The 27492-nt window shown below is 50.6% G+C and overlaps 9 protein-coding genes across 9 annotated transcripts; 5 read left to right on the top strand and 4 right to left on the bottom strand.

Moving 5' to 3' along the window:
* Positions 1–43: 43 nt before the first annotated feature.
* Positions 44–2058, top strand: CCT1 (chaperonin-containing T-complex alpha subunit TCP1; the record flags this gene model as incomplete). Its single annotated transcript, XM_026759256.1, has 6 exons — positions 44–86; positions 151–198; positions 260–345; positions 405–509; positions 578–1612; positions 1675–2058. The coding sequence occupies 6 exons, from the start codon at positions 44–46 to the stop codon at positions 2056–2058; spliced, it is 1701 nt and encodes a 566-aa protein (XP_026613297.1).
* A 566-nt stretch (positions 2059–2624) lies between these two features.
* On the bottom strand, positions 2625–4915 carry CDV56_105417 (WD40 repeat domain-containing protein; the record flags this gene model as incomplete). Its single annotated transcript, XM_026759036.1, has 4 exons — positions 2625–4018; positions 4097–4207; positions 4261–4581; positions 4645–4915. The coding sequence occupies 4 exons, from the start codon at positions 4913–4915 to the stop codon at positions 2625–2627; spliced, it is 2097 nt and encodes a 698-aa protein (XP_026613296.1).
* A 450-nt stretch (positions 4916–5365) lies between these two features.
* On the top strand, positions 5366–10945 carry CDV56_104938 (putative rRNA biogenesis protein RRP5; the record flags this gene model as incomplete). The annotated part of the gene is made up of 3 exons (XM_026758557.1): positions 5366–5821; positions 5876–10318; positions 10391–10945. The coding sequence occupies 3 exons, from the start codon at positions 5366–5368 to the stop codon at positions 10943–10945; spliced, it is 5454 nt and encodes a 1817-aa protein (XP_026613295.1).
* Positions 10946–11176: 231 nt separating this feature from the next.
* Positions 11177–12151, bottom strand: CDV56_104841 (uncharacterized protein; the record flags this gene model as incomplete). Its single annotated transcript, XM_026758460.1, has 1 exon — positions 11177–12151. The coding sequence occupies one exon, from the start codon at positions 12149–12151 to the stop codon at positions 11177–11179; it is 975 nt and encodes a 324-aa protein (XP_026613294.1).
* A 1552-nt stretch (positions 12152–13703) lies between these two features.
* On the top strand, positions 13704–15268 carry CDV56_104581 (uncharacterized protein; the record flags this gene model as incomplete). Its single annotated transcript, XM_026758200.1, has 2 exons — positions 13704–14086; positions 14167–15268. 2 exons carry the CDS (start codon positions 13704–13706, stop codon positions 15266–15268), a joined length of 1485 nt encoding a protein of 494 aa, XP_026613293.1.
* A 552-nt stretch (positions 15269–15820) lies between these two features.
* CDV56_104432 (urease accessory protein UreD) lies at positions 15821–16888 on the bottom strand (the record flags this gene model as incomplete). Its single annotated transcript, XM_026758051.1, has 1 exon — positions 15821–16888. One exon carries the CDS (start codon positions 16886–16888, stop codon positions 15821–15823), a length of 1068 nt encoding a protein of 355 aa, XP_026613292.1.
* Positions 16889–17911: 1023 nt separating this feature from the next.
* CDV56_103956 (cohesin subunit IRR1) lies at positions 17912–21609 on the top strand (the record flags this gene model as incomplete). Its single annotated transcript, XM_026757575.1, has 2 exons — positions 17912–18407; positions 18467–21609. The coding sequence occupies 2 exons, from the start codon at positions 17912–17914 to the stop codon at positions 21607–21609; spliced, it is 3639 nt and encodes a 1212-aa protein (XP_026613291.1).
* A 1065-nt stretch (positions 21610–22674) lies between these two features.
* On the bottom strand, positions 22675–24672 carry CDV56_103645 (karyopherin alpha; the record flags this gene model as incomplete). The annotated part of the gene is made up of 3 exons (XM_026757264.1): positions 22675–23586; positions 23641–24150; positions 24436–24672. The coding sequence occupies 3 exons, from the start codon at positions 24670–24672 to the stop codon at positions 22675–22677; spliced, it is 1659 nt and encodes a 552-aa protein (XP_026613290.1).
* Positions 24673–25342: 670 nt separating this feature from the next.
* Positions 25343–27014, top strand: CDV56_103406 (telomere-binding alpha subunit central domain protein; the record flags this gene model as incomplete). Its single annotated transcript, XM_026757025.1, has 2 exons — positions 25343–25609; positions 25668–27014. The coding sequence occupies 2 exons, from the start codon at positions 25343–25345 to the stop codon at positions 27012–27014; spliced, it is 1614 nt and encodes a 537-aa protein (XP_026613289.1).
* Between the last annotated feature and the right edge of the window lie 478 nt (positions 27015–27492).

Here is a 27492-nt window from a genome sequence, read left to right as displayed (position 1 = left end):
CTGCCATCTCGTCACAAGTGTCTTTCTCTACTATCGAGTAATCATGGCAGGCATTTTCGAGGCGCCGCGCAATGCGGATACTCTTTGTGAGCTTCAGGCCCCGAAAAAAGTTCCATCTTTGAGACCGTTTCACTGACGACCATCGCACAGTCTTGGGTGGACAGAAAATAACTGGTGCTGATGTCCGCGAGCAGAATGGTGTGTGATAAGATACTACAATTGATATAACTGAATTCTTAAATGCTGATGAGACACGCAGTCCTTGCGACTCAGGCTATTGCAAATGTTGTCAAGAGCTCCTTTGGTCCTTCTGGTCTGGACAAGATGATGGTGGATGACATAGGGGTAAGCCTTCTGAGCTCAACCCCTCGACATCTCTTGCAGGGTTCTGATTGTCAATATAGGATGTGACCGTAACCAACGATGGTGCCACTATTCTGAGTTTGCTGGATATAGAACACCCTGCTGGAAAGATCCTCGTTGATCTAGCCCAACAACAGGACAAGGAGGTAAGGCCCATCGGTCGCGCCGATTTTGTGTCCTAAAAAGCTCTTTTGCTGATCCTGTAATCTTTTAGGTCGGAGACGGTACCACTTCCGTCGTCCTCATTGCTGCCGAACTGTTACGACGAGCAAACGAGTTAATGAAGAACCGTATCCACCCCACGACTATTATCAATGGCTACCGACTAGCCCTCAGGGAAGCTGTCAAGTATATGAATGAGAACATCACCACGAAAGTCGACGCGCTAGGAAAGGACAGCCTGGTTAACATTGCCAAGACTTCTATGTCAAGCAAAATCATTGGCGCGGACGCGGATTTCTTCGCCAACATCGTCGTTGATGCTATGTTGCTGGTGAAGACCACAAATCAGAAGAATGAGGTTAAATACCCAGTCAAGGCTGTGAATCTGCTCAAGGCTCACGGAAAGAGCGGCACGGAATCCATGCTTGTCAAGGGTTATGCACTCAACTGTACCGTCGCTTCACAAGCCATGAAGACCCGGATAACCGACGCAAAGATCGCTTGCCTCGATATGAACTTGCAGAAAGAGAGGATGAAGCTTGGCGTTCAGATCACAGTTGATGATCCTGATCAACTAGAGAAGATCCGTGAAAGAGAGTCTGGCATTGTTCTTGAGCGGGTAGAGATGATCCTCAAGTCTGGAGCAAATGTCGTTTTCACAACTAAGGGTATTGACGACATGGTTCTCAAGCTCTTCGTCGAGAGGGGTGCTATGGCTGTCAGACGCTGCAAGAAGGAGGATTTGAGACGAATTGCCAAGGCCACTGGAGCTACCTTGGTAAGCTCACTCTCTGACCTCAACGGCGACGAGAAATTCGACGCATCAAACCTCGGGTATGCAGAGGAAGTTGTGCAGGAGCGGATATCAGATGACGAGTGTATTCTGGTCAAAGGAACCAAGGTCCACACCTCGGCCTCAATCATTCTCAGAGGACCCAATGACTACAGCTTAGATGAGATGGAGCGTTCGGTCCACGATTCTCTTTGCGCCGTCAAGCGCACTCTTGAGAGTGGTAGCATCGTTCCTGGAGGTGGTGCTGTCGAAACGGCGCTCCATATCTACCTTGAAGAGTTTGCAGTCACAGTGGTACGTTCACATCATGCTTCCTCCTCTCGAGATTTCACTCTCTAACGGCTCATATTTCACAGGGCTCTCGGGAGCAGCTAGCTATCGGTGAATTCGCCCAGTCTCTTCTCATTGTTCCCAAGACATTGGCAGTCAATGCCGCCAAAGACTCTTCTGAGCTCGTTGCTCAACTCCGGAGCCGCCACTGGGCCTCTCAACGCATCGAAGAAAGCCCCGCCAACAAGGACGATAAGGCTATCGCCAAAAAGAAGAACTACAAGAACTATGGACTTGATCTGACTAAGGGACGAGTCCACGATTCCATCAAGGCAGGTGTCTTGGAACCTAGCATGGGTAAGGTCAAGCAGTTCAAGAGTGCTGTCGAGGCCTGCATAGCCATCATGCGTATCGATACCATGATCAAGCTGGACCCCGAAAGGAAGGAGGATGATGGACACGGTCACTAAGAGCTCGATGACTGCTTGGTAACTTTTACTTGCTTATGCATGGAGTCTTAGATCAAGGTAAAGAAGTCTAAAAGCATAATAAGCTATCATGAGTACAGATTTCCAGCTCTGTTCATTTCTGTAATCCGTAATATTGTTTTCATTCCTGTTGCCTCGCAGGCCATGCTCTATTTAAGGCTTGGTTCGACACCCTGGAGGCATATTGAGCGAGGGGTCACTCTTGAAGGAGCTCATGAAGCTGATCCTTCGGTTGTCAGCTCATTCGTAACCCTCCTTAGGGCATAATCCAACTGAATGCACTCTGAACACAATCTGCTCGTGAACAAATGCACGTACCCAACCTCCAAAAACCTAAAAAAAGTCTCTTTCCATAAAATGCACTATGCACCAAGGCACATCGCTGCTATACAATGCATGCCGCTAAATGTCACAGTAAGCTGCTGCACGTCCTCTATATTGAGCAGCCAGTCCCGCGCTAAATGAACATAAACCATACCCAGACGCCTCGAAATGCTCACATGAACCGTAAATCCAGCAAAGGAGGGAAGCTTTCGATTCTCGAAAGGTCATTCATCATTGTCGTCATATTGATTTTCGAGCTCGGCCCAGCCACACTTCCATCGTCTACCTTCCGTCTCACCGCCGACTCGTAGATCTCGAGCATCAGGCCCTTCGCGCCAACACCTGGCGCTATAGTCGTCGCTGACCGTAATTAGCTCCCCATCCACAGACCACGAGACAGCTGACACCTCCTTCTTGTGGCCCTCAACCAATGGTGTTCCGGATTGGTAGATCGGTACGGTATCTTCCAGTCGTCCGGACAAGCCAACCGCTGAATTAGTGCGGCGTAAGCCAGAGCGAGTGAATGGCATCCCGGGCGACTGGGGATTCAAATCTACAGCCGGTTTCTCGGCGGGAGAATGAAGGAACCTCTCATCAGTAGGGAAGAGGACGGCACAATGATCACTGCTTCCAACAGCTAACATTTCCGCTTTGTCTGCAACGGCTTTGCGGACGCTGACTTTGACGTAGAATGAAGACACTTGCAAACGCGGATGGCGAAAGCCGTACAATGGACCCAAACCTTCTTTGTCAGAGCCACCTGAGCGTCTTGGGCGATTGTTATAGAGCGAAAGTTCGGGTGCATGTCCAAGTACCAGGTGGGATGTGGAGTATGCGTAAACAGTGCCATCCCTACAGAGCGTGTAGAGCCGCGAACCATCCCCATTGAGTGTCAGTGAGGTGAGTCCAAAGCGCCTATATTTAATGTGGCTATCCGGTTCACGAGTTGTCGAAAGAGGAAGGACAGGGCGACCACGACGGTTGCTGTGTGCGGTACGCAAATCCCAGAGTCTCACGCATGCATTGGCCTCCGACGCTGTCACGAAGAGATTTTCGCGGCCGGGGGAAAGAAAAGTCAACGAGGTTACCGTGATGTCGGAGCGGCCAATTTGGGGTTCGGATTTATCGGAGATCGAAGTTTGGGGCATCCAGGCGTGGGCTCCATGTATTGTATTAAGGACTTGGGGATAAATCATCTTGGAAGCCAGAGGCGACGACGAATTGTCTGAATCAGATTCCAGCGAGCACCGGACCTGTAAAGATGGCTTCTCGAAGCCTTTGCACCGAAGATCCCAGATGCTGACATTTCCATCCCGGCTGCAAGTTGCAAGGACTTTGTTATTCGCCGCTGGTTGGAATTGAACGCGCTTCACTGAGGATACATGGTTTGACAGACAGTATATCGGTTTCTGCGTAGCCATATCAATCACCAGTGCGGTTTGGTCTCCAGAAGCTGTTGCCAGTAGCATATCATCGGACGAGAATTCAAGATCCATTATTGCGTTCATGTGTGGACGAAACGTTAGGTACGCCTTGGAAAAGCCGCTTTTGTCGTCTTTGGCGGAGTCAAGTAATCGAATGCCTCCTTCTTCATCGCCTACCGCAACAAGTGAATTCGCTATAAGATTGGACAACAGTCAGCGGAATCGGCAATAAATGAGTGAGAGCGAAGATTGAAGACGAGCAGATCACATACTATTACATGTTGCAGTGCAGAAAGGGAGAGCGAGACGGTCCCCAGTGTAGCTCGCGCAGGAATGGCTGTCGGTCGATCGAGAGTAGAACGTGGAGGTCAAATCCTGCCATCCTGAAACATAGTGAGAATAGGGTAAGAAGGTCCAGTATGAAGAGATAACCAACCAGCCCCGGCATTGGATCGTATTGTGACTCGATTGGCCCGTGGTCCAGAGACGCTTCGCATGTAAAGCCCTCCGGATGTCTGGAGCGCGTGTGACCGCCGAATAGGCGCAATGGGAAGCAATAGCTTGCTAGGCATTGCAGGTTTATTTTCAAGATCTTGTGCGTCATTGCCAGCCTTGATATCCTTAACTGAGAGGCTCAACTCCTCTTCATCGTCAACAGGAAACCTGACACGAACTTTCCGCAATGGCGACGACTGTAGCGGAGAACCGACAGAGGAGAAGGATAATTTCCGCTTCCTGCTTGGAGTCCGCATGAGATCTGAAGAGTGGTTATGGACAGTTCTATTTCCCACTGCTTTCAATGCACGTGTGAAGGCTGGACCCAGACGGTTGACAGCTGGTGAGCTGAGCACCTTCAACGCCTGCCGATTCGTCCTAACCGTTCCCGCGCCATTTCCGCCGTTCAGCATCGAACGAGGAGTAAAGAACCGCCGGAAAGACCGTGGTGTGACTGGTGGAGGCTTCTTAGGTTTGCGTCGCATGCCAGCGTCTGATGCTATTGACGGTGGAGATGAAGGAAACTCCTGTGATGACGAGGCAGGAAAGACAGGTTCCGATCGAGGTACTTCGGGGAGGTCATGGGAGCTATCCATTGTGGGTTATAGGCAAACGAAAGACATACAAAGGCATTCTATTCAAAAAAAAAACAACAGACGAAAATAGAGGAATAGGAGCAGAATGGGCTAAATGGTGCGAAATTGCGGCATGGTGGGAGCTGGGGAATGGAGTGTAGTACTAGTAGTACCTAGGACTGCACTATCAACTATGCGTCGCGGGCAGCAGAACAAATCCGAAGCGAGTCTCGTGTCGACGTGCTTGTTTCGTGACGCGAGCTGCTGTTTCCGGTAGGCGGTGGACTCTTCAGTTAAAGTGATGGGGTTGTGCTTGATGCGGAAGGCGGTCTGTCATCATAGATCCAGAAATTTTTTGAATCCGCTATTTTTTTTTTGAACTGGTCCTGTTGAGCTAGCTGATTTGAAGGACGTCCAGCAAGATTGACACAAGGCCGCATCTGATTCTCTGGTGCCCCTTGTCTATCAGCTATGGCCCCTATCAAGCGCAAGGGCAATGCTGCGGAGCAGGCAGTGACTCGTCAGCCCCAGAAGCGCGTTCGAGTTGGAGCTGAAGAGGGCAGCAAAGATCAGAAAAAGCAGAGAACATCAGAATCTACCACCGACCCTAAAGCTACTGAACTTTCGGTGCTGCGCGATGACGAGCCTTCGTTTCCTCGCGGTGGAGGAAGCGTCCTGACACCTCTCGAAAAAAAGCAGATCCATATCCAAGCAACTAAGGATGTGCTCTTCGAGCAGAAGGGCTCCAAGAAGCCCTCTGACAATTTCGCCGATGAAGATGACGATGAAGACATTGAGATGAACGATGCGGATGACAATGCGACCTCTGCCAAACAGTCTCGGAAAAGAAAGACCAAAAGCAAGAAGCGCGCAGAGCAAGAAGCAAACGAGAAGCAAGGTGTGCGAATTGAAGGTCTCAACTTCAAGGTAGGCTCGGATTATGCGTGTGTTGTGGCTGTTATGCAAGGCTGACAATTGCAGCGTATTGTACCCGGATCGATGGTATTAGGCCAAGTGTCGAGCATTAATGCTCACGATATTGGTTTATCTCTTCCGAATAACCTCACCGGATATGTTCCCTTGACTGCGGTTTCCAAAAAGCTGGAAGAGAAGATTGAGAGGATTCTTAATGATGATGACAACGACGATAGCGACGCGGAAGAGGATTCGGAGGGTGAGGATTCGTTGGATCTGACCGACTACTTCTATCTTGGCCAGTACCTGCGGGCATCCGTTGTTTCTGTTGGGAGCAACGGCGCAGATGCTCCCTCGAAGAACAAAAAGCGTATTGAACTTTCAGTTGATCCAAGACAGACAAACACCGGGTTCTCAAAATCGGATCTGGAGGTCAATACTGCCGTTCAAGCTTCGGTTGTCAGTGTGGAAGACCATGGTCTGGTAATGGACCTGGGTATTGAGGGCGCAGACGTCAAGGGCTTCATGTCTAAGAAGGAGATCGACCCCAAGACAAACTATTCGAGCATCAAAGAAGGATCGGTTTTCCTGTGTATGGTCACTGGCCAAAACGCCAACGGAAGCGTTGTCAAATTATCCGCCAACCTTCAGTCCTCTGGATCTATCAAGAAATCACATTATCTCAGCACGGCATCGACAATTAACTCATTTCTTCCTGGTACTGCAGCAGAAATCCTGTTAACAGACGTTTCTTCCAGCGGAATGATCGGTAAGATCATGGGCATGTTGGATGCCACAGTGGACTTGGTGCAGTCTGGCGGCAACTCGGGAAAAGACTTAACAAAGAAGTTTCAGATCGGTGCCAAGATCAAGGCACGTATTGTGTGCACCTTCCCAGCTTCTGAGCCATTCAAAGTCGGCTTTTCAATACTCGACCATGTTCTGAAGTTTGCGACGGAGGGTCATGGACCTGGCACCTCTGAGGATGCACCGGCAGTTTCTGCAATCATACCTGAAACCAAGGTCGTCACCGTTGATCCTGGACTTGGTGTTTATGTGCAGATCGGCTCTACGAAACACATGGGCTTTGTTCATGTCTCCCGATTAGCAGACGGAAAAGTTGAAAACATCGCACCTGAACACGGTCCCTTCCGAATTGATTCCGTCCATGAGGCTAGGGTTGTCGGCTACAGTGCTCTTGATGACCTCTATCTGCTCTCCTTTGAGAGGAAGGTCATCGAGCAGCCCTTCTTACGTCTGGAGGATGTGACTGTGGGTGCTGTGGTCAAGGGAAAGATTGAGAAGCTGTTGATTGGGCCAACTGGGGTCGATGGTCTGATCGTGGCTTTGGCTGACGGTATCACCGGTCTTGTTCCCTCTATGCACTTCGCAGACGCGGCTCTCCAATTTCCTGAGAAGAAGTTCCGGGAAGGCATGATGATTACGGCTCGGATCTTGTCGGTCAACCTTCAGAAGCGTCAGATTCGCCTAACTCTGAAGAAGAGTCTGCTCAACAGCGAATCTGCCATCTGGAAGGATTACCAAGACATCGTTCCAGGCGCTCAGTCTCCGGGTACAATTGTGAACATTCAACCACATGGCGCTGTCGTCCAATTCTACGGCTCAGTTCGCGGCTTCCTTCCTGTGTCGGAGATGAGCGAAGCTTTTATCAAGGATCCTTCGCAACACTTTAGACAAGGGCAAGTGGTTAACGTTCACGCTTTGAGCGTGGATCCATCTCTTGAAAAACTAGCAGTCTCATGCAAAGATCCCTCGACATTCACCGAGACCTATAAGAAGGCGTTTGAGAAGATCCGGCCCGGGCTGCTCGTCACAGGAACGGTCTTTGAGAAGTCTAGCGACGATATCCTTCTCAAGTTGGACGAGTTCGGTCTTATTGCTCGCTTAGATCTTGCGCATGTGGTGGATGGTTCTGAATCCAAGCAGAGCTCGGCCCTTTCGAAAATTCGTGTTGGCCAGAAGCTCAATGATCTTCTCGTACTTGACATTCAGAGAGCCCGCAGACTCATCAAAGTCTCAGCTAGAGCGAGTCTCAAGAAAGCAGCCAAGCAAGGATTCCTCCCGGCTAAGTTTGAGGATATCCAAGAAGGCGCTGAAGTCACTGGCTTTGTCCGAAACATCACATCCGATGGACTGTTTGTCGAGTTCCTCGGTGGCATCACTGGATTGGTGCCTAAGAGGCTCTTAGCGGACGAGAATGCCAGTAAACCTGATTTTGGCATGGTCAAATCGCAGATTGTTGCTGCAACTGTGCACTCCATCGAAACCGACTTCCAAAGATTCATACTGAGCATGAAGCCTTCGGAAGCGACCTCGGCTGGTCCAAAGAAGTCCGCTAGCAAGCCCACTCCTTCGAACGATGTCCTCAGCAATGCTGTGGATGAAAGCATCGAGTCGATGTCCGATTTCACCTTTGGCAGGACCGTGAAGTGTAAAGTCGTGTCTGTCAAGGCAACCCAGGTCAACGTTCACCTTGCGGACAACGTGCAGGGTCGCATTGACGTCTCGGAGGTCTTCGATAAGTGGGAAGACATCAAGGACCGCAAACAACCATTGCGATTCTTCCGTCCCAAGCAAATCATCTCAGCTAGAATCTTGGGTATCCATGATGCCCGCAGCCACAAGTTCCTTCCAATCAGTCACCGGTCTGGGAAGTTCCCCGTTTTTGAACTTTCTATTAAGCCAAGTTTCCTACAGGCTGCCAATCCTTCCCCGTTGAACTTGGAGCAAGTCCAGGTTGGCTCAACCTGGGTCGGTTTCATCAACAACGTTGCTGACGATTGTCTCTGGATCAACCTCTCGCCCAATGTTCGCGGACGACTGCGGTTCATGGACGCTTCGGATGACCTGTCTCTTTTCACCGACGTGGAGAAGCATTTTCCGATCGGCTCAGCGCTGAAGGTCCATGTCACTGCCGTCGACACCGAAAAGGGTCGCCTAGATCTTACAGCCAAGCAACGCTCTAGCAAGCTGTCCTTCGCAGATATCTCTGTTGGCATGATTCTGCCCGGACGAGTCACGAAGGTCACCGAGAAGCAGGTCATTATGCAGCTCAGCGATTCGATCGTAGGTGCCGTCAATCTGATAGACTTGGCCGATGACTATTCGAAGGCGAACCCTACTGTCTACCACAAGAACGAGGTGCTCCGTGCTTGCGTGGTGGGTGTTGACAAAGCCAACAAGAAGATTTCCCTCTCGCTCCGCCCATCGAAAGTTCTGAGTTCCTCACTTCCGGTCCAGGATCCCGAAATCACTTCTATGAAGCAGCTCAAGGTCAATGACGTAGTTCGAGGATTTGTCAAGAGAGTGGCTGATAGCGGTCTCTTTGTAACTCTGGGCCACGATGTGACGGCCTACGTTCGGGTCTCTGACTTGTCGGATTCCTACCTCAAGGAGTGGAAGGACTCTTTCCAAGTCGACCAGTTGGTCAAGGGACGGGTGACCGTTGTCGATCCCGAGCAAGGCAGATTGCAGATCAGTCTCAAGGAATCTGTCTTAGATCCAGACTACAAGGCGCCCATCACGATGCATGACCTCAAAGTCGGTCAGGTCGTCACCGGCAAGGTTCGCAAAGTGGAGGAATTCGGCGCCTTCATTGTCATCGATCGATCTGCCAACATCAGCGGTCTATGCCATCGTAGTGAAATGGCTGACAAGCGAGTTGACAATGCCCGCACCTTGTACGAGGAAGGCGACGTTGTCAAAGCCAAGATCATCAAGATCGATCGTGAGTCAGGGAAGATTTCATTCAGCTTGAAGGCTTCCCACTTCAAGGATCATGATGAGGAAGATGAAAGCGGCAGTGACGAGGATGGTGACTCAGACGGCATCAGCCTAGATGGCATGGGCGGTGTCGACGTAGAAGGAAGTGACAATTACGAGGACGATGACGATGACGAATCTCTAAGAGGCGTCGATCTTGAGGAAGACAGTGAGAGTGATGGTGAGGAGAGCGATGAGGATGTGGAGATGACCAGCGCGCTTGTTGAAAGAGAAGGGGGCCTCGGTGCAACAGGCTTTGACTGGAGTGGAAACGTCAAAGATGATGAGGACGAAGCGATGCAGTCGGATTCCGATGGCGATGAAGACAACTCTCGGAAGAAGAAAAAGAAGAGCCGCAAGCCTGAGATCCAGGTAGATCGCACTGGCGAGTTGGACGCCAATGGGCCACAGACAGTTGCTGACTACGAACGGCTACTGCTCGGTGAGCCTGACTCTTCGCTTCTCTGGCTGAAGTACATGGCCTTCCAGTTGGAGCTCGGCGAGGTCGAAAAGGCCAAGGAAATCGCCGAACGTGCCCTTCGCACCATTAGCATCGGTCAGGACAGCGAGAAGTTGAACATTTGGGTGGCTCTGCTCAACTTGGAGAACACATACGGCAATGATGACAGTCTCGACGAGGTGTTCAAGCGCGCCTGCCAGTACAACGATACTCAGGAGATCTACGACCGCATGACGAGCATCTACATTCAGTCAGGAAAGAATGAAGTGAGTCACATCTGATATCAGTAATGAAGAGACGTTTTAAGTATGCGAAAGCTGACTCAATTGACCTTACAGAAAGCGGATGAGCTCTTCCAGACGGCTCTCAAGAAGAAGATCTCCAACTCGCCCAAGTTCTTCCTGAACTACGCCAGCTTCCTGTTTGATGGCATGGCGGCGCCTGATCGTGCTCGTGCTCTGCTTCCTCGCGCACTCCAGTCTCTGCCCTCTCACACACACGTGGAGACTACCTCTAAATTCGGTCAGCTGGAATTCCGCTCGTCAAACGGAGACGTCGAACGTGGCCGAACTGTGTTTGAGGGCCTGCTCTCCTCGTTCCCCAAGCGGATTGACCTTTGGAACGTGCTCTTGGACTTGGAAATCAAGAATGGCGATGCGGAGCAGGTCCGGCGGCTTTTCGAGCGCGTACTTGGTATCCGGGACGCCAAAAAGGGTGCTGCTGCTCCTATCGATGCCAGCAAGAAGCTCCGTCCCAAGCAGGCCAAGTTCTTCTTCAAGAAATGGCTGTCGTTTGAGGAAAAGCTGGCAGCTGCTAGTGGTGGTGATGAGAAGATGGTGGAGGAGATCAAGGCCAAGGCGGCAGATTATGTCAAGTCTCTGCAGAACGCATGAGCTTTGAAGACAATTGTGTAAAGAGTTTGATCTTGTTCTGTTCTCATTGGGTGTTATGGGGTCATAGATGCATTGTATATACAAAAGCATTCCGGAAGCCATGTCTTCTCATTCAATGAGCATGAAGACTTTCTTATGTATGTGGTGCGCAAAGTAAAGCATTCTCTTTTATCAGTGGCATAAAAAAGCCTCAAAAGGGTATTACATCTCAAGAGCCACAAATCCAGCAACTCAACGCCGCTTTTCAGCCATCAACCGCCGATACTCTTCCACAATAGTCCTCCGCTCGCTTGCCAGCTCCTCTCTCCGTCTCAGACTTCCCACGGCAGCAGGAACATTCGCGACATCGACTCTGGCTCCGCCGCGGACCTTGAAAACCTCCTTCGGCTTCGTCAATTGCGGCGGCGCCTGAACCACATCAAAGGGGTTCGCCGGTTTGTTCATCCGGTCCCGTTTCTTCAGCTTCGCCCACGGATCCGGACCATCATCCTCCTGGGGACCGTCGCCCTTCTTCTTTCTTCTCGCGGCAGCGCCCTTTTTCTTCGCCTTGCCCTTGCCAGCCTCCATCTCCCACTCCTTCCACAATTCCAATTGTTCCTCCATTTCGGCTTCCCGCTCCTCCCGCTCGGCCGCCTCACGCTCCAAGATCTCCACTTCCTCCTTCCGCCACTGCTCCTGTAATCGACGCAGGTGCTTCTCGTGCTTCGTCCGCCGCTCCTCGCGCAGCTTAGGCAGATCGGCCGACGCCGGCTTGCCCGACCTCTTCATCCCCGATATTGGCATCTCGCGATCGACCCGCGCAGCGAAATCTGACAATTTCTCCCCCGGGAGGATCTTCAGCTTAGACGTGGGCTTGGGTTCCGCGGCAGCGGTTGTAGATGTCGCGGCATTCGCGCTCGTAGTCGTAGTCGACGATCCAGCAGTCTTCTTCCGCGACGACTCTTTTCTGTCCTCGGTTGTATCGCGCTTGCGCTTCTTGCTTCCTGTCTCGCTGGCGTCGGATTTGGGTGGTGCTTGCTTGCCGCCGTTGGCTTGGAGCTGCATCAGCCGGCGGAAGGCGCGGGGGGTATCATCGTCCAGGGAGGATTTGCTGCGGGCAAAGGTCGAGGTGTTTTCTTTCTTTGCGTCTTTGGACTTGGGGGTGGGCTTTTTGCCTTTGGTTTTCGGGGCGTTGGGATCGCGAACCGGGAGAGGGTTCGCGATCATGGTGGGTGGGAGGTCGTAGATGCTGTGGTGGGATTAGCATTTTATGTATAACATTTGTTATGTCTGGGTGCTTTGGTACTCACCTCGAGTCATTTTTCCTTCTCTTGTGCTTGTGAGGCATGGTGGATTATTGGTTTTGTTGGTTGTGGTTGATAGAAACTGAAGCTGAGATGGGTCGGCGAACTTTTTTTCTTCCGTAGTTGGCGGTAACTATATCTAATCGCTATCGCTACTGATAAGGCTGCTTATATCCTACAAGCGGCACAATGCTACAAAATGCCACAATCTGGGTAGGTCATTACAAACCATATCTATGACCCTGTTGTATGGTATGTTTTCGCTTCAAAAGAATCGAGTTTCATGATAATAGCACCAATGTCGGTGATTATATTAATGCTTCCGTAGATAGGGTAAAATCCAGAAGTGAATCAGCCTGGGTCACTCCAGTCCCTGTCCAGAGATGGCACTTGTTACAACGTTTGTCATATAGGCTTGCCATGGCTACTAAGGCAATAATGTACGCTGCCAGATATTCCTCTTATCATCGTTAGTGAGGATCGTTCTAGACAAGTGATACTGGTGGATTAATATGTACTAGTAGTGTCCTCGGACATGACCAATATCCTCCGGTTTATACTCTGCCAATTTAAAGCGACACTTTCGTCCGGTCATGCGGGCAGAATGACTTTTCCATTTCACTACTGTCTCGGACTGGAGTAGTTCGGCTCCATCGACTGGACTGGACTAGATTGAATTCTAAATGCGTCATTAATGATGCTTGAGAGAAACGCTATTTGTGCGGCAAATGGCGCAGTAGATGAGAATCAGGCATCAGAATTCAGAATGCAGGCCACAACTTTTGTCCCGATGCCAGCATGGCATCCATTTCGAGGTTTACCGATAATATCCACGGAACAGCAGTTATTGGGATCAACCTCTTTGAGGGCCCCTCTGTCGATCAGCTGCTTGTCCATCATTTATCTCGATGCTCATATCACGAATGTTGGGAGCTGTTTTGCGGTGTAGACGCCCATGTCAGTAAGTATTGAGGACGGACTTGGTACCAACTACCAACTCTATACTAAATCCTTTCAACCCATAAGATTCAAGCCTTTGGGAGTGGAGTGAGACCCCTCGGCTCGGAGAGGCATAGAAACCAACGAAACCGGCACGAATCGCCTCTTTTGATGGACTTTTTGAACGCCGGCAAGCCTCTTCGTCGGTCCACCGTCCAATCGTCGTCCCTATTGCTGCACATGGGGATGGGTCAATCCAGGGTCCAACAATCACAGCGAGCTAGCAAGTGACTAGAGACCCCGGACAGACTCTCAGGCTACCATAGTTCGCCCCCAATAATGTTGACGTAGAGTAGTAACTTAGGCGTCCGCTTTTCGGCAGAGGGTCTAGGTGCGCAACTGTTGACCTTTACCCCTCTCGAATTATAAATGCACATGAGATGACTGTTCTTGTACGATCTTCTGTTGGAGACTGACGGTGGATTGAGGTGGTTGAAGTAGTCCTCGACAGTTGGTATATCAGTCACTCACTCGTCATGGGCTTCTTGTCCGCCCGCAACGGCCGCTCCCCGCAGTCCTATGAATTTGTCCCGACTTCCCCTCCCTCAGACGACCAAGACGAACTGCAACGCGATAAACCAGACATTCATGTTTCTATCGAGGAATTGCCGGCAGACATCTATTCAATAGACGAATCTCAATGTTCGGGCCAAGCCCGATCACAGTCCACATGGAGTCGACGACTGGCTGCGATTACTTCGCTCTGCTCATCAAATGACGAGAAGATCGAAGATACTCTACCTTTGCTCTCATCGACCACTAAGCGCTCAAGAAGCTCATTTACTTCGTATAGACGGTTCAAGAATCTCAGGGTATCCTATTGCTTGCTTTTTCCTATTGCGGGGGTTTTCATCATGCTGTGAGTCCTTGTCCTACCCTACTATCACCACCACCCATCGCCGCGCCAATGACCACTAATCGTTGTTCAAACCCATAAAGAGGAATCATCCAGTTCATCTCCATAGCTTGTGGCATTGTACTCTCATTTTTCCCCGACGAATTTGACAAAGCGGCCGGCCGTTGGCGCCACGTTCCGGACAACGACCTTTACGCAGACATCTCGCATTGGCCCACAGATATCTCGCGGGACATCATCCCTGTTGGGTGCCATTCACACAATGACTACTGGCGACGGGTGCCCCTATACTCGGCTTTGCAGGCGGGTTGCATTGGTGTCGAGGCCGATGTGTGGCTCATTGACAACGAGCTCTACGTCGGCCATACCTCCTCGTCCCTCACCGCAAAGCGCACCCTCAAAACCATGTACATTGACCCCTTGATCAGGATTCTTGAACAGCAGAATCCCATCACACAGTTTCACCCAGCTGTCGACCAACCCCTACATGGCGTCTTCGACACCGATCCTTCCCAATCCCTCATTCTCCTCATTGACTTCAAAACCGATGGAGAAAAGACATGGCAGCACGTAACGGAGCGTTTGTTGCCTCTACGCGAGCGCGGTTACCTCACATACTTCAACGGCACCGACCTGATCAACGGGCCAATCACGGCCGTCGGAACGGGAAATACCCCCTTCAATATGGTCACGTCGAACTCAACCTATCGCGACATCTTCTTCGACGCACCGCTGGACCTCTTGGCCGAGCACGAGGGCATTACTCCTTCTCCAGATGCTGACGACGCCGCCAACGCTGACGTCCCGCAAGACCGGGCGGCCACCGCCAAGCAATCCACCGGAAACGCCGGCCAAGGCCTGTCAGGTATCTCGGCCGGCGACATTGGCCCCGACACCTTCAACTGGACCAACAGCTTCTACGCCTCTGTCTCGTTCAAGAAGTCCATCGGGTTTCCCTGGAGGTTCCACCTGACAAGCCAGCAGATGGATCTCATCCGGGCGCAGATCCAGGGCGCTCATCGTCGAGGGCTCAAGGTGCGTTACTGGGGATTGCCTAGCTGGCCTCGGAGTCTGAGAAACCACATCTGGAGCGTTCTGGTGCGTGAGGGCGTCGATATTCTCAATGCGGATGACTTGCAGAGTGCCACGAAGCAAGAATGGAAGGTCAAGATTTTTGATTGGTAGGATGCGCTCTGTTTTACCGGCTGTCGAGCTGGCTCTGAGATGGCTGCTGGACGATCATCCTTGGCCTGATTCTCGATGATATGACATGGCATCGCTGCCATTGTGCCACCCTCACCTGAAATGATGAACGAGTCTTTGGTTATGAATTTGACTTCCTCATGTTGTTCTACTTTCTGATTGACGATATTTGCGAGTTCACGGCGTCGGTTCCGGATGTCCAATAGATGATACCTTGGGCTTGCTTTTCTAGTTTCTGTTTTGTCCCCTTTCACGTCTATCCTTTTATAGATCAATACGATTTAGACTCGAAGAAACCATATTTAAGAGGATGCTCAAAAAATGCTTGGATATATTTCAGCTTGGAGCAAAATGATTCGTTTGAATAAATCACACCGATCAATGATATGAATGTGCTGATGCAAGATGATTCTGGGTATCAATATGGGTCTCATCGTATATCTTCAGCCGGCACTCGCCATGAACGAGTCGCACTGGAAGACAAAATAAGAATAAGTACTTTTTGCTAGAAAACAATGCAGAAAGAAACGATGATCATAGACACATCAAAGACTCTTCTCCAAACTCCTTGAGAATGGTCCCCTCGTCACGTAAAATACCACCGAGCCAATTTTTGGCCGTCTCAAAGTCATTCGCGCCGAATTTCACAAGGACGAAGCCTCCCCTTACTCGCGCCGCAGTGAAGGTCACTTCCGAGTCTGCATTTGGCGGCATCTCCACAGCCGCAGGGGCAGAGGATGACCAATTTCGAGCCCCGATGCGTGGTTGCGACGTGAACCTATTCATGAAGAATGATGCTAAATCTTCAAACACAGGACCGTACAGAATAAGGGTGCCTATGATCCCGTGGGGTCGCGTACGCTCCCGGATCAAGTTGCTGTGGCTCAAGGTCTCCGAGTCGTTCTCAAGACATACTGCGTCGATCTCGTCATCTAATATGATTGAGTCGCGGAGGAGGAGCTTCTTCTTGCCCGAGGTGTCGTGTGTCCAGACTTCGTTCTTCCCCTTCCAGAGATGGAAGTCCCAATTCTCGCCTCGTGAGGTGCGGCCCTGCGTCACCCAGTCCAGCACACACAGGCTACTTCTCTTGTAGTCTTTTGATGTCCCGTCGACGGTGAATGATTGTACCTGCTCGTAGCGACTGTCCTTGAAGGGCACGGCTGGGTCTGGAAGGTAACAAAGAGCGGCTTCGCTGGCGATCTGTACATTTACTAGCTGGCGGCTCTTGTCTGTTGATGCGCGTGCTGGTGTTCCCCGTTGGCCCTTGACGCTGGCAGTAGGCTCTGTCTTGAAGATCTTGGTGCTTCCCTGAGGTGTGGTCACAACGAGTCTTGTGCGGGGATCCAACGTTATCGAGACATCAATATGATCGCCTGGTAGAAGACCTCCGCCATATGTGAGAAGATAGAGATGAACAGGTCGAGAAGGGCTTGTCAGCCCGGAGGATTGGGGCACAAAGCCGGGGGCGCGCGTAAGCAGCTTCAGTGGATATTTGTAAGTCAAGGTCGTCAGGGTCGGGATCGAAGGAGGAAGGAGAGATAGAACGACTTTGCCATGGCCTGGTTTGGCAATGGACGACTCAAACGGGGATATTATCGGCATGGTGTCTTATCTTTCTTCAAGGATTTCTAGGCAAAGGGGCTTAGGACGTAGGGAGAAAGGGGAAAATAGACACACTAGGTGGCTGTGACTGCATGATATACTCCGTAGACGCAGACAGAGAGGATGCAATCAAATATGCTGTGCAGGATGGCGTCATGAAGATTCCTTTTATGCGCTCTTCTCGTTCCTGATCTTTTCTGGGGCAGCCAAACAGTTGTCGACCTGTCCCAGTCGCCAGTCCTATCGCTTCTAAACTAGCAGCTGGAAGCGGGGTTCTATTGACCTCGTGGAACGGGCAAAAGGCTGGAGTTCTTGGCTTTCGAATATTGAGCTTCGGACTTGCAGCCGTGATGGAGTAAAGATGATTCTCATTACGGCATGATTATTCTCTTTCTCCGCGTATCCAGAGTACTAGCAGCAGGGTTGGCTGGGGTCAGATGTCCGTGATGCTGACCCCTGGCTGATCTTGGCCTTGGCCAAAATAGTACCTTGACTAAAGTAGGAGAGCCTGTATGGTAATTGGTAATTAAGTAACTTTCGGGTACCTTACGTACCGTGACAGCCAAAACATACCTGGGCTTTTTAGGAAGGGTTTGATAGCCTGATTATGGCCTGAGGCATAAACTAGTTTGCCTGAGCAGGCATCAAGGCGCGTCGTTCATGAGAGACTGTTCAATTCCGTGTCCCCTCATTCTCTCCATCTCGAGTCCCACCTTCCACACCACATTCGGGCGTTGTATCGCACATGGTGCCATTGTATATTTGAGAGGTGTGTATATTGTTTCTAAATCTGTTTTTGCCAACCCTTTCGCGTAAAGCGGCAAACGCGCCTAGAGGGACTCGTAACGAGAGTGCTCTGACATCTACATCGCGTCCCCGACTGATCATTACACCCATCGCATCTGAGAGACACCGTTCGAGTCCGATCTGTTCATTATCTTACTTTGCGCTTGTGGATGCTCAGATCAGCTTATGCAGCTTACTGACTAATACTTACAGCGCGCTATATTATCGCCTGCGAGAATGGAAAATGAGTCGCCTCTTTCGAGTCCCGAACCCGGGCTGACCGACCTCGATTCACCCCAGGCATCAAATAGAAGAAAGTCCGGACGTGTATCGCGCAGACCCGAATTTCTTTCTCAAAGTTACAGTGATTCAAATCCCGGCGGAGCCAAGCGCAAGCGTGACACTGCCCGCGATGAAGACGAGGAGGATGATGTTGATGACCAGGACGCGTCGGAATCAGAAGAAATTAGCGACGAGGAACCAGATGAAGAAGAATTGAGGGAAAAGAGACGCGCTGCACGCAAGGCTTCCGCAAAGAAATCCACGTCTGGGACCAAAAGCAAGAAGGCCAAGTCTCAAGCGACACATGCTGCAAAGAGGCCTAAAGTAGCGGGCAATGGGGTTCCGAGTCAGCTGGCATTTCGCCCAGCTGTCAATGGTAAGAAGACAGTGTCGCGTCCCAGGAAGGTGAAAGCACGGCCTAGTTTGGCCGCCGGACAAAGTGGCTTATATGGTAGGTGGCTTGTTTCCTCTCATTTTCGACTTGCGCGTCGGCTTACCATGTCTCAACAGCGGAGGTCTTTGGCAAAAATCAGACTGGTGACACTGTTGCTGCCGAATGGCTTACCCAGTATCAGAAGGATGACAAGGCTGCGATGCACGCCATGGTTAACTTTATACTCAAGTGTGCAGGTACCGATTTGGAAGTGAGCGATGCAGATATTGACGATCCAGACCACGCGCCAGAGCGCATCAATGACTTATCGACCGAGTATCATGAGCTAGGGATCTTCGAGTATCCTCTCATTTCCAAGGCTCGGACATTCAAAGCCTTTCAACCTATTCTGGAAGACTTCTTCGCTGCGCTCGTACAGACTCTTCATCATTCTTCAGTACTGTATAAGCAGCAGGAGCTTTATGAAAACCTTCAAATATGGTTAGCTGCCTTGTCCACTTCGGGTTGTCGACCATTCAGACATACGTCGACCGTTATCTCCCTCACTATCATGAACGCTTTGTGTGATGTTGCACGAGAAGTAATGACAACTGTCTCTACCTCCCGTAAACAGCTTGACGCGGAGAAGAAAAAGAAGACGGTAAATCAGGGCAGAGTGGATGCGATTACTTCGACAATCGAAGAAGGCGAAAGCAAGTTGGAGGCAATCGATGAGTACCTCAAGGATGGTGTTAATATCGTTTTCGTCCACCGCTACCGAGACATCGACGCCAGAATTCGCAGTGAGTGCATTGCGGCTTTGGGGCGCTGGATGCGCACCTATCGTGAATACTTCTTCGAAGGCCAATTCCTTCGGTATTTTGGCTGGATTCTCTCCGACCCATCTGCTGAGACGCGCTCCATTGTTGTTACGCAGCTCCAAAGTCTGTACTCTAACAAAGATAACATTGCTGGCTTGAGGTCGTTCACTGAGCGCTTTCGCCAGCGCATGGTGGAGATGGCAGCCCACGATGCGGACGTCGGCGTGCGCGCCTCGTCGATCGGACTACTCGATCTCATTCGGGATGCTGGTTTACTTGAGCCTGCCGATATTGACACCGTTGGTAGACTCGTGTTCGACGTGGAACCCCGTGTTCGCAGAGCTGCCGGTCCGTTTTTCGTGGCCAACGTTGAAGATGTGTTCGATTCCACAACTGAAGAGGTGAACGATGAGATGAATGAGATGTTTGGTGACGAAGACGAGGATGACTACGAATCGCCCAAGCGCTCCTGGATCAAGTTCAAGTGCCTGGTTGATATCCTACAAGCCTATGATGAGCAGGAGAACGAATTGGCTCCTGAGCGGTATTTGACCACAGCGCGGGACGCACTTTCGGGCGCCTCCCTCGACTCACGATTTGTACTTGCTACAGAGGCTATCTACCCCCACTTCGCAGAGCTCTGTCAGTGGCAATCACTGGCTGGTTTCCTCCTTTACGACCATTCCCAAATTCCCGATGACCCTACTGAGGACAATGCTGCCGGCACGGTCAAAAAACTGTATAAGATGCAGGAAGGGCAGGAGGTTATCCTTCTTGAAGTCCTCTGTTGTGCGGTTAAATTACGCATCCTCGATGTTGCCAAGTCAGACATTGACAAAAGAGGCCGTAAAGTGAAGGCACTGACAGACAAGATTCCCGAGCTTCAAGAAGAGATTGCACATAGTCTTGCCCAGATCATTCCTCTATTGTTAAACAAATACGGATCGGTTCCGGAAGCGGCATCTGCGGTTCTTCGACTTGAGCATCTGGTCGACTTGGACAAGATCCAGGATCTGCAAAAGGATGCCACCGCATACACTTTACTACTGAACGATATCAACAAGCAATTCCTCATGCACTCTGACCAGGATGTGTTGGCAGAGGCCGGTGTGGCCTTTTTACACGCAAAGAGCTCTGATGACATGCGAGAAGCCCTCGAGAGTAAGGTACAGGAGCTATGGGATGATATCACCGATGCCCTCGAGACTTTGTCGCAAAAGAAAGAAGTTGTTGAGGGTAGCTCGATATCAATGCCAACCCTGAATGACCTTGCCAACACAGCGACGAGAATTTTGAACCTGGCCAGTGTGACCGACTGCACGCAGGTCCTTGAAACGAAGCCGTCGCCCAAGTCCAAGGGCAAGAAGAAGGAAAATCTGGAAGCTCCCTTTAACGTGCTCATTCATTTGGTCAAACGCGGTCTGCGCGAGGAAGAGGAAGACGACGAGTCAGCCAAGGCGGAAACTGAGTTGGTGACCAGCAGTATACGGACACTGCTATTCTACTTCATGTGGAAAGTACAAGCCATAACCACGGCGTTGAGTGCAGGAAAGGCAGCTTTCAGTACAACGTACTTTGAATCTCTGACTAAGAGCCGTGAGGTGTTTGTTGCTAGTCTAGTCGCCGTCATGAGACAGCGCAGTGGTTTGGATGACATTCGCTTCACGGCGACCACAACACTGCTCGACCTGCAAACGTTATTTGGTACACTTCGCCACGCTGGGTTGAACACAGGGAACGACGAGGATGTTATTATGCAAACCCAGAGTTTGGTTCACGAAATCGATTCAAATACACAGGCACTGATCGCTAAGATACACGGCATCGCGGAACGCACATATGCTAGGAAGTTACGACAGCCTCTCGAGCCTGCAGAAGACGACGCGCCTGCCTCTGAGTCGGACGTCGAGCGGGAGCCTTCAGATGAGGAGGATGAAACAGGAGCTGAGGGCGAATCAATGGCGAACGAGCGTCTGCGGTCCACCATCCTAGCGGAGCAACGGCTGTGCGAGCTGACGGGCAAAATCGTCCTTGCCATCATAGGGCGCATCGTTGACGCCTCGGGCTCGGAGCGTGGACAGTTGAAGCAACGGCTCGTCCGGCACAAGTCCCGCTTAGGCCAAAACTACCGCGAGGTGTTATCTTTCCTTGATGAACGCAAACCCAGAGTTATTGGGCCTCGACCGTCTCGATCGAAAGCCAAGCAAGCCGCCGCTGCAGATGCGCAACAGGACCGGGCGAGTGCTACCAAGCAATCAAAGAATTCCAAATCAGCCGAGCGAGTCGACGACGAAGATGAGGAGGATCACGAACCTGATCTCGACGCTGAGGAAGATGATGAAGATGATCTACGTGCACGAGGACTTGTCGAGGACGAGAATATCGATGAAGACCTTGATGAAGAAGGCGACAATCCCACCGTGCCAGATCCCAATGAGGACGAAGTGATGGGAGATTAATCTCCCAATTCCTCCTTCATTCCTTGTCCTACCCATCCGCCGTTTTACTCAGCCTTCTTGTTTCTCCTTCATGTAAATTCTAACACTGCACTGAACGTTTCTCTGCACGATGAGCCGGGCGCTTTGCTGGATATCTCGATTCTCTCCGTTTCTCTTTAAATTGCTATGACGACGTCTACATCTTCGCTTCAAACCAGTTTCGAAATCCGATTGTCGTCTTTGATTGAATGTTCTACTCGATCTATTGAAATCTCATTCCCCAATTTTTCATTTCGCTCATCTCTGTCTAATACCTGAAAATTTATTTCAACTTGTGTTCAAGTAGCTTGTCGGAATCATCGCCCGAGTGGTGGTGTATCAATGCAACTTGCCTCTTTCGAGATTGTACATATTGGCGGAGCTGTTCGTCGTGTTCTCTCTACTTGTCCTGTTGGGGCATATGATGCAGGGGAAAATTCAAGATTAGTTAGCTCATGGTTTCCAAGAGTCCGAGAAAAACGCATAATTGGGAAATCACAATGACCACTACGGGTTACGCTTGAGCACTGGGCATTTTAGAAAGGTCTTTTTGCTTTTGTATTGAGACGGCTTACTCCAGGTGCAGGTCCATTTCTAATAATGAGGACGCACGGCACTTCAGCCTACCAAGGGGCCACACTCGAGCAAAATCACATCCGAAAAAAGGGAATTCGAGTGAGAAACAAGTCGAATAACAACATGGACGCCTGTGTATGAGGGATGCTTCGAGGAAACTGACGTGAAGGGGCAACTATAGGGGCTACATGACGGTGAATCTTTTGCATCGTGAAAGGGCAGAAAATGAAAACGTGAAGGAATCATAGCTGAAAAGGGAGAAAGGGTAGAATAAGACAGGGAGGAAATTAACAAAAGTAAGCCTAGCTCGCAGGCTGGGGGCGGGGGGGTGGTTGATGACAGCAAGAGACAGAGGCATGAGGTAATCCAACGTGATTGAGGTGAAGAATTTGAAACGTTATTCCTGTCCTAGAGAAGGGAGAAAAAGAGGATAATGTAAAATTTGACCGCCGGAGCCTTCGCAAGACGGGTTTACATATCCATGGAGTCACCGCCGTTGGCAAAGTTGAATCCACCAGGCTGCTGCTGGTTGGTTCCGAGGGCGAAACCAGTTTGTGTTTGCTGAGGAGCAAGCTCATCAATGTCACCGCCAGCCTCTTCCTCATCGGAGAAGTACTTCTCAATGATGTTGTAGGCCTTCATGTAGATCTCCTCGTTGGCATTGTTCTGGCAGTCGTGAATCTTCTCCATACCACCAGCCTCTTCGATGAACAAGGCGTACCGGTTGACGCGAGCCTCGCCAGCCTGAGCTGTCTCTTTGTCCATCTCTCCGACCTTGAGAATGTTCTCCAAGCCATCCAGAGCAACCTGGATAATCTTGTTATCCGGGCAAGCAAGGAGGTCGCACAGAGGCTTGATGCATCCTTGAGTAACCAGGTAGCGGATCTGGTCGGGCTTCTGCAGTCCACCTGAAGTGGCATTCGAGATGGCCCAGCAAGCTTCCTTGCGGGTCTTGAAGTCGCCGTTGGCAAGCAAGTTGATCAGAGGAGGGATGATACCAGCATCAATCACGGACTGGATCTGGCTAGAGTTGCCGGCGGTAATGTTGGAGATGGTCCAGCAGGCTTCCTTGCGGATGCCATCCTTGGTGGAACTCAAGAGAGAGAGGAGGGCAGGGAGAGCTCCGCAGTTGATGATAACCTGAGTCTGGACGTCATCACCAGTAACGATGTTTCCAACAGAGCGAAGGGCTGGGGTCTGAACAGAGGTAGAAGCGTGCATGAGCAGCTCGACCAGACGACGAGGGATGCCGGCCTCGATGACCGCCTGAATCTTATCATTGGAGCCGTCAGACAGATAGGAGATGGCCCAACAAGCATCAATCAGGACCTCGTCATCGAGCATATAGATGAGCTTGGCAAGCACAGGAAGAGCTGGGGCAATCTGGGAAGCGTTAGAAAAAATATTGAAATTACTGCATAGCTTAGAAAAACGTACTGTAGTCCAATCGGGCTGGGGCGTCTTGCCACGGCAGAAGTTGCTCAGAGTCCATGTGGCGTTTCTCAGCATGCTCAGCTTCCGGCCATCATTGATGAGGTTGAGCAGAGGACGGAGGGCACCAGCATTGAGCACGAAGTCACGGCACTGAGGGCTATCACCGGCAATGTTACCAAGAGCCCAAACGGCCTGTTCCCGAACATCGGGTTCGGGGCTGCTGAGAAGCTCAACGAAAATGGGCACAGCACCAGCTTCAATGACAACCTGTGTCTGCTGGGCGGAACCAGACGCAATGTTGGTCAGGGCCCAGGCGGCCTCGAACTGCACCAGGGTGTGAGGGGAGCGCAAGAACTCCACAAATCGGCTAACAACACCGGTCTCGATGACACGTTCAATAGGAGGGTTGCGCTCCTTGGAGAGCAGCTTCCTGAACTTGGTTGTAGCTTGGATCTGCGACTCAATCTGGTCGGAGAAGACACCCTTGACCATCTCCGGGAGCTCCACGTTGAGCTAAAACAAGAATTTTTCATTAGCCATCTATTCATTTTTCATGCAACCAAGAAAGTATGCTGCATTGAATTGAGTCGAAAAGTGTCGTGTGCGCCCCTCGATGGGTAAATTTAGAGGGCGGATCCCACTCAGCCCAGCAACCGGGGGCGGTGAAAAGGTCGTCGTTGAGCGTAGAGTGAACAAAAACAAATAAAGACCAGGCGATGAGTCTGGGGTTGGGGAAAAATCAAGGCAGATAACAAAGTTTGCAGAACAAAACTCATGAGATATAGCGAAACAACATACCTCACTCTCAATAGCACTGGCTTCATCGTCACTCTCGGTGGCGGCCATGCCACCTCCTACGCCAATCCCGCCATCCCGGGTCTGAATACCTCTCCTCTTGGCCAAGTTCTCTTCTCTCTTCTGCTTTCGAATCTCGACCTGTTGCTCTTCACGACGACGACGAAGCTCGTCAGGCCGGAACTGGTTCCTGGCCTTGAACTGGGTGCGACGATGCTCGGGGATGTAGCGTTCGGCCATGGTTGCTTGGGACACAGAGGGGTGAAAACAAAGCGCACCAAAGAAAGTGGGGAGCGACGCTGAGATGAGGGAAAGATCTCAGAGAAAGGAAGGAAAGAAAAAGAAGCTCTGAGATAAGCTCTTGACACAAAAAGTCGAAAGAGAAGAAATAGACTTTTGTGTTGTTGAAGGCAAAGGCTTCTTTTTTGGAGGGGAGAGAGAGATAAGATGGAGGAATGCGTCTGTAGAAGGTGAAAGGTGTGTGAGGGGAGGGGAAAAAAGTAAGTGTAAGGTTAGTGCCAGTGTTAGTAACTTAGTCCAGCAGGCCAGAAAGGGAATTTTTGGCTAAAGTCACGGGACTTATTCTGGCCTGAGGTTTCATTGTTGCTGTTTTCGGCCATCACGCCTGCCAAGCGCCAAATCCGCCCTAATCGCATGAAGACGCGTCCATACTACGGAGTACTATACAAGCAACAGGTTCATGATCATCCTTGGATATACCCATTCATGAGCTCTAGCATCAATTTTGATATAAGAAATTTGGAAAGCACTTGGCCTCGCTGCCAAACATAGCCCATGTCTTTCGCGATTTAGCAGAGCTTACTGGAGCTCATTTAGCAATCGACCCAGAATCCATTTCCTACAGCACTATGAACATCTGCTCTGCATCATACAATTGAGATTTGAAGAAATGGTCAACGAGTCGGCGGCTCGGCACGTTGACATAGCTACTGCCCTCTCCTCTTCGGGGCTTGTAAGTGTGATCGGAGTGGTTGTGGACGTCTTCGAGGGTGTCTTCCAGTCCAGTCGCTCCCGGTGTATCACATTCACCCTCAAAGACACTGACTTTGGCAACGGACACGTCTGGGATGGGCTGAAGATCAAGTACTTCAAAGACAATGAAAATCATCTCCCGCCTGTCCGAGTGCGCGATGTTATCCTATTACGCAACATCTCAGTAAGCGCTTCAGCTCTATAAACCGTAAAGCATTGCTGACTGACTGACTCTCCTACAGATAAGAAAGTTTAAGGGAAGGCCTCTAGGCGTTGCACCTGATGGGGCTACTATCCCGTGGGCAATATTCCGTCCAGAGCCAGACTCTCCTCCCATCTGTGGTCCGCTCCCTTTTGAGCCGTCATATTCAGAGAAGTCGTACGCATTGTCTTTGATAGACAAAAGCTCTAACTTCAAAACCTTCCGCAACACTTCAACCGAGATAAATGCTCCCCCGACTCGGCAATCAGTGAAATCCGTGGCCTCTGCACCCCAGTCAAATGCCAATCGAAGGTTTTCCCTCATCAAGGATGTCAAAGAAAGAACATTCGTGGATCTCATCGGTGAAGTAGTCAAGATTTTCACCAATGATAGCGAGAAGGTCGCTCTCTATCTTACTGACTACACCACGAACGAAGCGCTTCACAACTACACCGTTGAGGCCAACAATGCTCGTGAAGGAGATGAGTATGCTTACCAACCGCGCTCTAAGAAACAATGGCCAGGTCCTGCTGGTCGCATGACTCTCCAGATGACTCTCTGGGAACCTCATGCTTGCTTTGCCCGAGAACATCTCAAGGAGGGCAGCATTGTTCGATTGAGAAATGTCCATATTAAGCGAAGTCGCGTAGAAGGGGCTCCATTGGAAGCGGCTATGCACTGCGATCGTCAGAACCCCGATGAAATGAACATCCGTTTGATCCACGCTGAGAATGATGAGCGCGGTCGAGAGTTGTTACGTCGCAGAAAGGAGTATTGGAAGAGCGACCCTCGAAAGCGGAAAGCTGAAGAGATGGAGGAGACGTCTTCCCGTCGCAAAAAGTTCGAGAAAAGCCAAAACAGGACACAGAGAGCGAAAAGGGAAGAAGGTCAAACCTCGCTCTCGTCGTATAAAAAATACGAAATCAATAAGAGTGGTAAGCTCGTCCTCGTTCAGACCGAAACAACCAAACCTAATGAATGTCCGGAAACAGTTCAGGCAATAAACCCATCCATAAGGTGCATGAGTCTTGAGGACATCTTAGACAGCGAGTTTCACGAAAATGTCTCGCCTAACCAAATTGAATACCGCCTTCCTTTTCAAAATGTCTGCTACCGAGCTACTGTTCGCGTGGTTGACTTTTTCCCTCCAAAACTGGAAGAATTTGCCGTTCCAGATGAGTCGGGTCATGAGCCGCGTCCTGACGCCCGGGTTGATGAAACAAACAACTCCCAGAATTCAGGTCGCTTAATTAGATGGCAATGGCGATTCTGCCTTTTGGTCGAAAGTGCACCGCCTCATCCAGACGGGAAGCCCAGAGAGCGGATGAAGCTATTTGTTTCTGGAGCTGATGCTGTGTATCTGCTTAAACTTGATGCAGCCGAGTAAGTCATCACCGTATTGCATTCTTAGGCCACAGAAAGAGAGGCTTCGAGTATTCTAATTTACGTCCCTTCAGTTTGCGGAAACAGCCTTCCAGATTAGGTCAGCTAAAAGAAACACTGTCGCACCTTTGGGGTAACCTCGAGCAACGGAAACAAGAAGCTGCTAGCAAGGGAGTTTCGGTTTCGAATCCTCAAGCTCTGGGTCCAGTTTCCTCCGTCCCATTCACTTGCTGCATCAAAGAATACGGAGTCAGATGTAGTCATAAGAAAACCACAGATGCAAATGAGATCGACGACGGCACTGGCTGTAGTCACGAGACCTGCTTTGGCTGGGAGAGACGATTCGCCATGTTCATGACAACTATTCATGCCTAGCCGTCTGGTATCCTGACTTCTATTTTGGAATTCATTCCACCTTGGAGATTTGGTGGGAATGCACCTGGAGACCATTTTTGTTCAGGGCAATCGGAACCCTGCTCTCC

This window comes from Aspergillus thermomutatus (genome assembly GCF_002237265.1).
Source record: "Aspergillus thermomutatus strain HMR AF 39 chromosome Unknown NODE_133, whole genome shotgun sequence".
In the NCBI taxonomy this organism is placed as follows: Eukaryota; Fungi; Ascomycota; class Eurotiomycetes; order Eurotiales; family Aspergillaceae; genus Aspergillus; species Aspergillus thermomutatus.
The sequence above is the reverse complement of the archived record's forward strand: the minus strand, read 5'-3'. Positions and strand labels throughout refer to the sequence as shown.